General features: G+C 38.3%; 1 protein-coding gene across 1 annotated transcript in view; it reads left to right on the top strand.

Annotated features, from left to right (window-relative positions):
- cabp7a (calcium binding protein 7a) overlaps positions 1-14,183 on the top strand; it is a 47,684-nt gene extending 33,501 nt beyond the window's left edge. The window contains exons 4-5 of the mRNA XM_065250942.2: positions 8,851-9,001; positions 9,456-14,183. Of these exons, the coding sequence (XP_065107014.1) occupies positions 8,851-9,001; positions 9,456-9,586 (282 nt within the window). The 3' untranslated portion in view covers positions 9,587-14,183. The remainder of the gene's footprint in view (positions 1-8,850; positions 9,002-9,455) is intronic.
- Positions 14,184-14,831: the final 648 nt, after the last annotated feature.

Genomic DNA, 14,831 nt, shown 5'->3' with positions numbered 1-14,831 from the left:
CAATAATGCAACTCTCTTCTTTCTTATTCACATGAATCCAAAATACTTAATATACACATTTGTGCAGGGTTCTACATTCTCCCCTTACCAAGAATCGTTATGTCCTCATAACGAAGAAAAATAAAAGGGAAAATATTTGCTTTTGCACAATGATGAAATGTACATCATAGAAACTATCACTCACACAGTATCAAGTAAAGTCTCTTACAATTTTCGTATAGATGGCACATTTACTCAGGTAACCAAGTAAAAGACTATTACAAATACACCTTTGAACCATAATGACTGAATGCTTCAATTTACAGGCTCTACTTTAACTTGACTGTATAAGCACTCAATTTGGAGGGAACATTCATCAACAAATAAACTGTAGAACAATATCTAACAGGATTCACAACTTTTGCTCGAGCATGCACTGGCTCCCATTTTGGAACACCTAGAGTATCATATGTAAACCTCTTAGGCACAACTTTGTCTCTCTGAGGCCTTTTTCCCATTTCAAGTACATTATCAGAGATAGTATTATGTCCCTCACTCTGATCTATACACAACTGATCTTGTACAGAACTGGCAGCATTTGTTTCTTGGTTCACATTTAGCAAATTGTCAGAGATGTTCTCTAATAGCAGTCTTGAACTTGATTCTACAAATTCATCTGTCTCTGCTCTTTGCAAAACACCAATCTCTTCATCAAAGCGTTCCACATTATCATGGACAGGTTCGAAAACCACTGAATCTGAAGTTGTTTCTATTTCTGCAGGTGTTAACTGCCGGGCTTGAGGTTTTGGAAAACACACTCTGTACATTTCAGTCTCACTGTCAGAACTCTCATTATCATTTAGATCAACTCTTTCTGCCTCTTGTATTTCCGGAGCATCCTTCAATTCCTGTCCTGGAATTTGACCGTGTTCTGCATTCTTTCGTCGTCTCAGAGTCCTCCTCTTGGGTGTCAATACACTGTCAGGAACTTGCCGCTGTCTCAACTCTTGTCCAATAGGAAGAATGTGATTCCTATGCAAAATTTTGACAGGTCCATTTCCACTCTCAGGCTTTAGACGGAACACAGGTAAGTGAGGCATTTGGCTCTGTACAATGTAAAGCTCAGTACTCCATCGATCAGCCAACTTGTGTTTCCCTTGCAGGCCAAGATTTCTGATCAGAACTCGATTGCCAGGTACCAAGTGACAATAATGCAATCTCTGATCATATCTTCTCTTGTTTCCTGCATTTTTCTTCCCAGCACTTTCCTCGGCTAGCTCATAAGCGGACTTAAGCTCTTGTTGCATGATCTTCACAAAACGCCTGTAAGACTTTGTAGACGTACCATCACTTGACACACCAAAGCTCAGGTCGATCGGCAATCTAGCCTCTCTTCCAAACATAAGAAAGTAGGGAGAGTATCATGTGGCTTCGTTTAGGCTACAATTATACACATGCACAAGATGTCCAATGTGCCGGCTCCAATGTGTTTTCTGCCTCACATCCAAGGTCCCCAACATGTCCAAGAGTGTTCGGTTGAACCGTTCAGGTTGCGGATCACCCTGGGGATGGTACGGTGTTGTACGGGATTTTTCCACTCCTAAAAGATCAAACAACTCATGGATAAGCTTGCTCTCAAAATCCCGTCCCTGGTCGGAGTGCATACGTTTAGGTAGTCCATAGTGAACAAAATATCTCTCCCAGAGGACTTTTGCAACAGTGGACGCCTTCTGGTCCTTAGTTGGGAATGCCTGTGCATACCGGGTGTAGTGATCAGTGATAACAAGGACATTACAGATGTTTCTTGAGTCCGGTTCTATGGATAGAAAATCCATACATACAAGATCCATTGGCCCAGAACTAGACAGATGTGACAAAGGCGCAGCTACCTTTGGCAAAGTCTTCCTTTGAACGCATCTGGCACACGTCTGACAATATTTCTCCACACAGGCCTTCATCCTGGGCCAATAAAACCTCTCTTTCACAAACCCGTAAGTCTTGTCAAACCCTAAATGTCCAGAATCATCATGAAGGGATTTGAGAACATCGTCATGGAACTTTTCTGGGAGACACAACTGCTTACGACGAGGTCGACCTTGGACTTGAGTGCACCGATACATCAATCCATTTTCCAATACTAAACGCCCCCACTCTCTTAAGATCAAAGGGATGTCCTTATGAGCTTCTTTTTGGACCATAGTCTGATCTCCTCCTTTCAAAGCTTTCCAAATCTCTCCAAGACATGTATCATCCTTCTGAGCCTGCGACAAATCCTCAGAACTCAGATTGGAAATCTTAAAGGCATCTAGCTTAGCTAAATTACAGTAGGCTCTGGGAACTGCCTTAGGAGACCCTCCTAGAGAAGCAACAATCCTATTGGCACTTGCAAAACCATTTGACTGGTCTGCTCCTGATAGCTGACACAAAGATCTCACACCAGAGGATGGGATATTCGTCCACTCCTGCTCCTTCACTCGCCTATGGGGCCGCCGAGACAATGCGTCAGCATCAACATTTTGTCTGCCAGGCCTGTACTTGAGACTGAAATCATATGCTGAGAGGGCCGCCAACCACCGATGTCCCACTGCATCTAGCTTAGCCGTTGTCAAGATGTAGGTGAGTGGATTGTTGTCAGTTTGAACCTCAAATTTAGCTCCATACAAATAATCATGTAGCTTGTCAACAACTGCCCACTTTAATGCCAAGAACTCAAGTTTATGGACTGGGTAGTTCTTCTCAGAAGGTGTTAAACTTCGGCTGACAAAAGCCACAGGCCTTAACCCTTGTCCTTGATCTTGGTACAGGACGCCACCCAAACCTTCACAACAGGCATCAACATGTAGGACGTACGGGAGCTGAGGATTGGCGAAAACCAACAGAGGAGCTTGTGTAAGTCTCACCTTTAACTCATTAAATGCTGTTTCACAGGTGTCAGTCCATCTATTACCAAATGGATCCGAGGCTTTGTACACCACTCGTTCTGGGCAGGATCCTGCTTTTATCTTCTTCAAGCTGACTACAGGCAAGCAACCTTGCAACAGCTGATTTAGAGGGTAGGACACCTTTGAATAGTCTTTTACAAATCTTCTGTAATATCCACAGAAACCCAAAAACGAACGGAGCTCTGACACATTCTGCGGTCGAGGCCAAGTTTTCACAGCTTCGATCTTTGCGGGATCTGTGGAAACACCATCTTGAGACACAATGTGTCCGACATAGCTGACAGAAGTCTGACAAAAGGTACACTTGTCCAAAGAAAGCTTTAATCCTTCACTCTGTAACCGGTCCAACACCTTCATTAACCTCTCCTCATGCTCCTCTAAAGTCCTTCCAAACATAATGAGGTCGTCCAAGTAAACCAACACCTCTAGGAGATTCATGTCGCCTACCGTCTTTTCCATGACTCTTTGAAAAGTCGACGGAGCTCCAGAAATTCCCTGTGGCATCCTCTGGAACTGATAAAATCCCACCGGGAAATGAAAGCTGTTTTTTCTTGGTCAGCTTCACTCATGGGAATCTGGTAGTACCCGCTCCTAAGGTCCAATACACTGAACCACTTGCTCCCATTCAGGCAAGCCAAGGCATCTTCTATTCGTGGAACGGTATATTGGTCGGGTACTGTACGCCGATTCAAAGTTCTATAATCCACACACATCCTAATCTGACAATTCTTTTTACGGACGACAACAATCGGAGATGCATAGGGACTCCTGGACTCGGTTATGACCCCTGCCTCTTTCAACTTCTCCAGATGTTGCCTGACATCTTCCAAATCAGCTGGAGGAAGCCGTCGTGATCGCTCTCGAAAAGGCTTATTTTCAGTCAGTCGAATGTGATGTTGTGTACTTTTCGAACATCCCACATCAGATTCATCACAAGAAAAAACAGCTTTCCTCTCCAACATCTTTTTAGTCAGCCGCTGTTTCCATTCTTCAGTCAGAGGGGAATCTCCAAAGGAAAAGGAATACTGATTCAATCCATCCTGTCCTCTGTTCTCTTGTGACTTGGAGGCTGTAGACACCACATCTACTGGAAACACATGAGCAATTGGCATTCCTCTTGTAATCATCACTGGGTGAGAAGAGACATTTCTGACTGTAACTCCAATCCTGTGTGACTGGACAACGGTGGCAGACTGCACTTCAGCCGTTACTAGCAGCTCATCAGGAAATCGAAGTTCCTCAGGCTTATCTACTAACATGGCTTTATCGAACAGACCCTTAGGATATTTCAGGGTCCCATAAACCCTAGCACTTTCCCCTGGAGGCAATTTCACTGGTTTTGGGCGAAGATACCAAACAGTCCCCCTGCGGTCATCATCATCATCACACTTTTCACGTGCAATTACTCGTTCATAAGCGTTTCTGATCTCAGGGTGAACAGTCAAAGTGTGAAGGAAATCATTTCCAACCTTGTCTCTGCATACTTCTACCAGCCTCTTTACCATTGAAGTGTTTGTTCCCACTAGAATGTTAACATCTCCGTTTTTGACAGGATCGGGACAGACCAACACAAGTGCATCTATGGATTCTGACACTCCTGCCACAGACCCTGGAAACTCCAGCCTCAAAGACATACAGCCATCATATGGGTATCGCTGTGTGCTCAGTCCCCATAGCTCCAAATTTTCTATGGGCGTCAAAGGCAGATGCTTTAAGTGTTTCTCATAGAAAGATCTGTATAGCAGAGTTACCTGCGATCCACTGTCTAACAAAGCCTTAGCAGAGACCCCTTCCACTTTAATAGGAAAAATAGAGCTAGGTCCCACTAGCCCACTAGGCAGAACTGCTGGCTTTACTTTGACTCTCTTGCACTTGGTGGAACGTGTTCCTCCCGGAGCTTCGGTCCGTTCCTTTACCGAGCCCCGGAAAAGTTTCCCGATGGCTGTCTCATTTTTATGAGTCGTTGGTTCACTTTCCTGAGATTTTCCTCGCCTGTACAATCACGCTTCATATGCCCATCTTCTCCGCATCTGTAACAGAAGATATTAGCTTTGTTCACTGGTCTAGAAATTGTGCTCTCTGCAGCCGCAGGTAGACTGTGCACAGCAGGATGATCTTGGGTTATAGGTTCTTTTACAGCAGCGGTCAGACGAGACACTTCATTTTTAAGTCCCCTTATCTCTTTCTTCAGCTTTTCTACTTCTGACTCACCCAAGTTAGTGTTAACAGACGACCCATCTCTCGAAAGGGACACCACAGAGACAGCTGCATTGGACTGTGCTGAATTCCTCTCTTGTAAAAGAGTTTCTTCCTCTCTCACCTCTTTCATTAACTTGTTAAAAGGGGGAGGAGGAGACAACTTGTGAGTCATTCTCAAGCGCATAGCAACTAGATCACTGGAAAGGGCACCTCTGACTATTTGTTGCATTCGAAGGTGATTCATGTCAGAATATTCAATGCCTTTCTTCCTCAGCATACTATGCAACATCCTGTCCAATCTCAGTATGTAGGCCGAGAGCTTCTCTCCTTCGTTCTGGTAAGTGCTGCGAAACTTTAACATCAAATCTGCAGCATCCTCAGTAGTGCCAAACGCAGATTCTAGTGCACTAAGATAGTCACTGAATGTAGCAAATGGGTTACCAGTTTTCTCAAATCTTACAATGTCCGCAGCAGGACCTCTAAGACACTCCACTAGCCTCTGTTTCTTCACATGCTCAATGCACTGCCATTCTTCCAAAATGTGGGTAGTCTGCTCTACCCAAACCTCATATTCATCTTCTCCAGGAGGAGTTGGGATAGACCCTGAGAAAGGACGCAACTTTCTATATGCGACTCTCTCCTCAGATGAAGCCACGTGACATGTTTGAACAAGAGAGTTTATTGCATCAACGAGCTTAGTGTTAAGATCAGGTGCAGAGGGAACAGAACTTGGAATGTCAGCTAGTGATTTACCCTCTTTTTGGAGAAAAGACATCAGCTTAAACTGAAACTCATCTTCTCTGTTCTGTTTGGGTGCCTCAGCAGCAACATGAACAACTTGTGTGTACCAGGAGCCTACTTCAGGGCCTCCAAGCTCTGCAGGGATAGACGTCTTGGAAACAATATCAGCTGTTTCTACCAAAACAGACTTGTGTTGCTTAGTCTTATCCAAAAGCTGATCCCTCACTTTGCATTTTCCAATTCCCAGTACAGCATCAAGCACCCTATAGACTGTTTTGTCGTCACAATCTGCAGGAACATTGTTCAGAATAAGAACTCTGTCAAGCTCAACATATTTCTCTGTGCACCATGCAACAATCTTATTAACATCCATTTTGTCTCACTTGTGTGTCATTAACAATATTTGATCAACAAACAAACAAAAAAGAGGCAATGCTGTTAATCATTAACTTTGTTTAGACATTGTTTTTTCAAGAATTCTATGTAAAAAATTTTTTTAGAACATACAGGGTCACAATTTCTGAAAACAAAATCTGAATAATCTGAGTGATCCCTTGGACGAGCCCCCACAAAATGTAGCCCTCCCACCTGGTAAGTAGTCAAAACCACTTTAGTTAGGCCACAATTTCCTAATGTTAAACTTTAACATTAAAACACAAAACCCAGATCTCAGACCTTCACTTAATTGTGTCAGATTTATGTTTTCTATTTGGTAATATACAGTATATTATTCTGTCACCCTTAAATTGAAAATAACAAATCTCAGAGAAGAAAACTCAAAGAAATATATATATAAATCAAATAAACATTTATTTATTTCTCCAACTCTTTTGTTTGTATGATTTCTTGTTTCCTTCTTTCTTTCTTTCTTTCTTTTAGTAACCCAAAAAAATATGTGGATTAACAGATCAGATTAACAGATAAACCACAACAATCACAATACCACAACAAAACAACAACCGAACCTTTAAGCAAATTTCAAATTACCCAGCTGGGATTTTCAGTACACAGTTGGCGCGCTAGTTGGAGCTCTTTCAATGCACAAGAGAAACACTTGCAAAATGGAAATCAATACTCATCACTTGCACGCGAGATGACAACAGTATCCGGGAAACATCCTACGATTCCGTTGAATGCACTCCGATTAACTCCTTCCTCTCCGAGATGGACAGATGAATCCGCGAAGATCCACACAGAACTTGTTGACGATCTCTCCGTGTTGTTAAAACCACAAGCATTCACGGTAGCTCTTAAGCACACTAACCTGTACTATATTCAGTGCAATAATGAAATAAACACGCGTGTATAGTCTTCCGGGTTGCAAACAAATACTCCTTAACTATAATACTAGGCGTAAGAAAATAAACGCGAGTATTATTCTTCCGGAACGATTTCTATATCTTAGGCTAATAAACAAATAAACATAACGATCACAAACAGCACAATCTCACGTGGAGTCCTAGTGCGAAGTCTCTCGTCTCGCAACTCACGTGTGATTCAGGTGTGTGTGTGTGAGTGCCGCTCTGCTTTCTTTCCAAGCGATCTCTTGCAGCAAAAGAAAACTGATGTTTCACTCGTTTCTCCAATAAAGCAAACTTACAGTCAACTCTCTACAATTTCAGCTGCCACCGGTAATGTCTATGAACGTAACTGCAGCAATTTCTATTCACGACACGTTCAACACATTTTTTTTTCCGTCTCTTTCCCACACACCAAAAAACGTGGCGCTCTCTTCCTTGAATTCTCTCGCCCCTCCCCTTCAACTCCCAAAGGTCAAAATACACAGTTCTTATTGGTTATACTGAAAACACCATCCAATAATCATGGCATATTTTTCCCAACATATATACATTTTACAAATCTGGTAAGTACAGGTATTATATATAAAAAAACACAAGATCAGCCTTTTTAAACTTACATACCAATAATGCAACTCTCTTCTTTCTTATTCACATGAATCCAAAATACTTAATATACACATTTGTGCAGGGTTCTACAAAGACAAGAATACTAAGAATTATTTTCTTGAAAATCAGTTTTTGCAGTGTTGTTCCATTGAATTAGAAACACTGCACTGCAAAAAATGACTTTTTTACTTAGTATTTTTGTCTTTTTTTTTTCAGTAAAAAAATCTAAAAATTCTTAAATCAAGATGTTTTTTCTTGATGAGCAAAATGACCTAAGAATAGAAGTCTAGTTTTTAGACAAAATGCATCAAATTTAAGTGAATTTTGGGATTTTTTGCAGTGTGCAAAAAATGACTTTCTTACTTATATTTTTGTCTTGTTTTCAGTTAAATTAAAAAAAAAAATGTAAATAAGTCAAAAGCCAAAAATTCAACAAGCAAAAAATATCTGCCACACTGCAAAAAAATCATTTTCAAGAAAAAATGTTTTTAGTATTTGTGTCTTGTTTTCAGTAAAAAAATAAAAAAATGCTTTTTTGATGAGCAAAACGACCCAAGAAAATAAGTCTAGTTTTTAGACCAAAAATATCAAATGTAAGTGATTGTGCGCATAAAACAAGCAAAAAATCGTGAAAATGTTTCTTAAAAACTAAATTCAAGATAAATTCAAGAAAAATTTGATTTACTGAAAACAAGAAAGAAATACTAAGATTTTTTTCTTGAAAATACATTTTGTAGATTAAGAAAATACTAAATACATCTTGATTTAAGAAGTTTTAGAGATTTGTACTGAAAACAAGACAAAAATACTAAGTAAGAAAGTCATTTTTTGTAGTGAACCCAGAACAATAAACAGACAAAAAGATCAACAATAGAAATAGATAGAAACAATAGAAATCAACAATAGAAAACAACAAATGAGATTTTAATGATATTTTTACCATTTAACTAGAAAATGTCCCTGGTTTTCATTTTATAAAATCTGGCCACCTTATGTTAAGCTCGATTATTGGTGCATGTTATGCGTGTGTTCGGCTGAAGCATTTCTAAAAGCTTTAATACATTTTTGTATGCTTTCTTTAGTGTGACATGCAGAAACTGACGGTCGAAGAGCTGAAGAGGCTGTTATACGACACTTTCTGTGACCATCTGTCTATGAAAGACATTGAGAATATCATTATGACTGAGGAGAACCATATCGAAAATCCTGAGGACTGCCAAGTTGACATCGACAGTACGTAAATGCTTACTTTTGTTTCACAAGCTGAAATAAAGCGCATACAGTATGGTACAACACAGTTGAAGTGGTCAACAAGGACAACCTAAATCTTTTTACACACACTGCACAAGATTTGATGCCTGCTTGGTCATTAAAGCTGCATTATGTAACTTTTGCCTCTCTGAAGCCATCTTTGTTTTGCAGAGTAATTTTCTGTTCATGCATTGTGCTTTGCCACGATACTCTGCACGGATCGGGCATTAGGCTTATACGTTTATATGTTTTAGAGGTAAAGTCTTAAAGCCATACATCTGAAAAAAAATTTATCTGAACAAGTAATATACCTCTTCTTTCTATTCGAAATGAAGTAAAGACGAAAGGCGGAAAACTCGTTTTTCTCACGAAAACACACCCGGACGATCAAATTACATATTCTGATCTACTCACTTTTTTCTCTCTGTTGTTTTAGCCGAGAGTCCGACCCAGCAGGTGAAGCAGACGTGCGTACGGAAAAGTCTGATCTGCGCCTTTGCAATTGCTTTCATCATCAGCGTCATGCTCATCGCAGCCAATCAGGTGCTTCGCAGTGGGATGAAGTAATCGAACGGACCAATCACACACATAAATTGCTACAAGCATACACAAGAAATTGACAGCATTTACAGAAATGGCAAAAAAGGGGGTAAAAATAATAACAACAGACATGCATACATAAACTGTAACAGTGGAACAGTTCATTTTTATTGACGTGAAATCCAAGCGATGAGACTTGGACATTTTGGAGATGGAATACAGCTTCAAACTTTTTTTTAAGACTCCAGCTTTAAAATGTAAAGCGCACGGATACGCACATACATCACTTACTTACTCTTACTGACCAAAAAAAGAAAAAAGGGAAAAGGAGAGAAGTTTCAAGTCATTGCAACACTTGACCTGGAAAAATATTAATGTCCCCTTCAAGTTTTGAGCGAATTTAGACGCATGGACTTCTCCAGCCCAGGATCCTGCTCTTCAGTGCATGACGATGCATGGGTTTACAGTTGTCTGAACGCATCGGGTTCACCTTTATAGTATATTCAAACCAAACACATATGAAGAGTTGGATGAGAAGAGGAGGCGTCTTTTCATCCGGGATATATCGACCCCTTTGCATGAGTTTAAGGGCTGTTTAGAGCATGCTCATGTCACGTTGTCTTGTGTTGTCGAGTTATCGTGGGTTCTTACCTGTTGCAAATGCCTGATGAACAACTATGTTTGACCACTTGTAAAATATAGAGATTTTTATGTGAATTAAAACCACACTGTTCACCTGAAATATGCATTTTCAGGGTCACTCTCGAATGAAGCTTGCCGTGCAATCGTCCAGTAACTGTTTCGCAAACATTTGCACTGTAGTTACTGTATACAGATGATAATCAGCAGCTTTTAAATTTAAATGACATGACTGGCATAAAATTATACCAATTTATATTGTAACTTCATTAAAATATTTGATTTTTGACTCATTAGGAAATTATTTAAAGCTAAAGGGCCAGATTTACTAACAGGTTGCATCAGCAAAAACTACTGTCAGGATTTACTACACTGTAAAAAAAGTTGGTTCAACTTAAAAAAAGTAAAATTTTGAGGTCAACTTATAAATATTAGTTGACACAACAATTTTTTGAGTCAATTGATATTTTTAAGTTGAATGAACTCAAAATTTTAAAGAGCACCTATTTCATTGCTATTTGGTATAATATAATGTGTTGGCATGGTTTATGGTTAAAAACAAATTATTTTCCACATACCGTTCATTTTTGTAGCTCCAGATTTCACTTTCTTCCTGAAATGCAAGGATTTGTAAAGCACTGTGTCTCAGATTGGCCAGCTAATCTGTACGTTTGGTCTGAATACCTCTGACATCAGCCGGAAATGTGACGCTCCTTACCATGTTTGAAAGATTCGAGCACAATGCAATACTAACAGGAGTTAACTTATCGGCTGTGAGAAATTATGATAATGTCCGCCTTGTCTAAGTTGCCTACTGTTGCCTACAATTCTTGTAGATTTACATTTGGAGACTCCCGTCATCGTTTACTTTGGGGTTTGTACCTTTTGCATATCATTAACATTGACTAAAACACATTTACACACAAAAGGAAATGTAAAAACGTGAATCGGACCATAGGTGCTATTAACTAGATAACTTACTTTTTTAAGTTAAACCAACAAATAATTTATTACATTGTATAGAGACACAGTGAAAATTTTTTCTGACTGACCTTATTGCGTATGCATTTGTAAGAGTTTACCTTTCAGATGCAAAATTTATGGCAGGAGAAAATTTAAATGAATCACGCAATGTGATTTACTAACATTTGCGCTTTACTGATATTTGCTCCATTATTTAACGGACAAAAACATGTCTTGCGTTGGTCATTATGGAAATGAGATGTTGTTTTCTTTAATGTGGCCTTGTCAGTAAATCAAACGCAGGAATTTGATACAGTATAAATCAAGCTTGAGTTAGTACATCTGGCCCAAAGTGCGTAATTTCAAATTCACTGCTTTTACTGAACAAAATTAAATTAGCGACAAAATAACCCCATCCTAAGCTTAATATGTGCCATGGGCTGATGTTATGTTGTCCTGTTGCAATGTGCAATGTTTTGAATGTCGCAATTTTCGCAGATGTCACCCTTTGAACACCGTACATGTAAATTAATCTGGAATGGAACGAACTGATTTTATCAGACAAAATTTCTTACTTTAGCTTTAATGGTTATTTTCAAACCAAATCAATGTTCGTTTACGTAAATAGCCAAACATAAAAATATGTTAATTATGTTTCAGGAATCATGTTTAAGTGAACATGCGTATTTCTATAACATGCAAGCAAATACTGTGCTACATCAATGTTACACTACTGTTTAAAATAATATTTTCATAACGAATGTTTCATTTGGGAAGATGTTTATAGTGAATTTTCTGGGGAAACATACGGGGCGTAGTAACTATTAGATGGCAGGGGGACACTTATAGAAATTCACACCCCCTCTCATTTTTGGGTAAATAATCAGCGTATTTTATAAAAGGTTTGTACCCAGCCCCTAACGTGCCATTGGAGTAAAAAAAATCTAAAGTTTAGTTTCATGTGCTCACGTGAAAGTTTCACGTGCTCACGTGAAACTTTTGCGTGGTCACGTGGAACTTTTATGTGCTCACGCAAAACCTTCATGTGCAGAACTTTTTTTTTAAGTTTAGTTTTGCGTGCGCACGTAAAACTTTCTCGTGCGCACGCGAAACTAAACTTTATTTAATTTTTCCTCCATGTCCCCTTAGGGGCTGCGTAGGTTTGGACACTGTGCGAAGAAAAATTTAAATCATAAATTAACAATGTTAATACCAAGCAGATGCGGATGCAATTCGTTCACTACATCAGTGAACTGAGTTAAGTAGTTTACGGTAGTACCAATTTACCTGCTTTTCAGCAAAGACTACTGTACGAATTTTAAATGACCTAATTAATATTCATGAGCTCAGAAGTTCCCTCCCAATTTTCTAAATGTTCCTACTCCCGATAAACATATAGTAGTTTGACTTGATGATTACAGACAGAGCATAAAACTGTGAATAATATAAAAATAAGGTGTGTCTTTCTGTTAAACGTTGTATAACAGGATATCATCCATTTTAAACTCTGCCCAGGGCCTGAATTGATTTAGCCGTTGGTTACGGCACTATTCAACTCTTATATAATTGTAACTCTAGGTTATAAATAAAATATGCAATGGATGGAAACAGCACCTGTCTCATACACTATGATCAATGGATCGGTCCAAGAGGAGTCACAGGACAACCAAGTACAGGTTTCCCCCATTGCACAGGCATAATTCCTTATTAATATAAATGGGAAATTAAATAATGCGTTCCCAAAGCACTTGAAGGTCAAAGAGTTAAACACCAAACATGAAAAACGTAGCACATTATGTTTAAACATAAAGTATAGTTTTATAAGTGTAATTCATCCACTTTTACTGTATGTATAGATATAAATAAATAAAACTGGAACCGAGCATTGGTAAAGTTTTCGGTTTGGAGTTTTTGCAAAAATGTGCATACACGTTTTTGAAAATACTGGTTTCTTTTAAGGCGCTGGTAATCGAAACAAGACAATAAATGCAAACAGTGATGCCTTCTTGATGTTGCCTTGCATGATGTCACCACAGCATGTATATATTTTATTTCATTATATGAAAATGTGAATGATGTGTACGCATAAATGCTTGTAACTTGGGGACACCAATATATGAATGTAAAGCCCCGTTTTTTAATTGAAACATACGTTCATATAAATTATAGATGTTTGAATGTCTATTTGGCAACATGAAAAGGGGTTTCTGAACAAAAACATACATTTTGTATGAGGTTTGTTGTTTGCATCACCTTTCTTATGGAGGTAATATTGCGTATACATTAAAGCAATACACAACGTGAATAGAAAATCCGAGTTGTTGACAAATGCTAAGTATATAACTGTGGATTTTATTAATAATTTTTTCGTTTTTCATAGAGACAGTAGTTTATTATTCGTAGAGCACTTTAAAAAAACTATCTGAGATTTTTTATAATTTCACATTCAAATCATATTTATTATAGCCAGATTTTTTTGTACGACATGAATTATTAAGATGTTTATGTTTGTAAGACTGAACATGTAGAGCATTATTATTTTTGTTAAAAAGATGGCAATATCTAACATATTACAGATGTGAGCTGCATTTTTGTGCATTTTCGTAAAGATGTGCACACAATGTTTGCTCGCACTTTACAGTATGTTTCTGTAAGGGAGTATTCGGCCCGTTCGAACACTTGCGACTGGATGTGTGTTAAATGTTGTCCTGTGACATTTATTACTTTGCCTTACAGTTTTTTTTTAAACAATCATGATAATATTGTTTACAGTGCTGACATTTCTATGATAATACGATCCAGGTGTGAATATAAACTTCTGTTTGGGATCAAACATTTTTGAATGTGAATAATCAATGTGCCATACATAAGTTTATCACACCAGAGGAGAGTAAATGGAAGGTTACACATTCATTTCATTTCTTGTAAACTGTGTTTTACCGAGTGCACAAAATGTATGTATGTATGTATCCTTCAGTGACATTGTATTGTGTTTCAGATGAATAAAGATAATACCAAACTACTTATGGAGAATAATTAAAAGAATTTGAATTAAAGATTTTAGACTTTAACAATTTAATGGGATCTATTACTGTAAATTAGGAAAAGTGCACCGCCATGTACTGTAGGTGATTCTCGCGAAGTTAGACTTATGAGGTGTCATGAAACATTTTGATAAAATGTAAATGCTATCAAAATAAGAAGCATACAGTTACAAAAATCTCTTCATGTACTATTGTGCACATGATTTCAAATAACATCATATGAACCAATTTTGTTTTTTCCACATTTAAGGGGAAAATTTTCATTACCGAAACGTGTCCATGACTGGATTTGGTTTCTTTGACATTGAAATATTTATAATTAAAAAATCTAAAAAATAAAAAGCTTCAGTGCATGTTATACTATAAACATTTACAGTAAAGAAACCTGTGGTATTTGGGGATCATTGGTAAATGTAGAGACAATAATAAGGAATATAAATGTGTCAAGACCAATTTTCTCATCCTCTGCAACAATTTTCAATCATTGTTTAAGCCCTCAAGGAACTAACATTTAAAATGAGTTGGAAGGGACATAATTGACTCAAGATGGCCGCCAGGTAAGCAGTTCTTATTTTTTCTCTCCAGATAAAAATTGAAATTTTGTTTGTCATAGTACATAGACAACT

This window comes from Paramisgurnus dabryanus, chromosome 5, assembly GCF_030506205.2.
Source record: "Paramisgurnus dabryanus chromosome 5, PD_genome_1.1, whole genome shotgun sequence".
In the NCBI taxonomy this organism is placed as follows: domain Eukaryota; kingdom Metazoa; phylum Chordata; class Actinopteri; order Cypriniformes; family Cobitidae; genus Paramisgurnus; species Paramisgurnus dabryanus.
The sequence above is the reverse complement of the archived record's forward strand: the minus strand, read 5'-3'. Positions and strand labels throughout refer to the sequence as shown.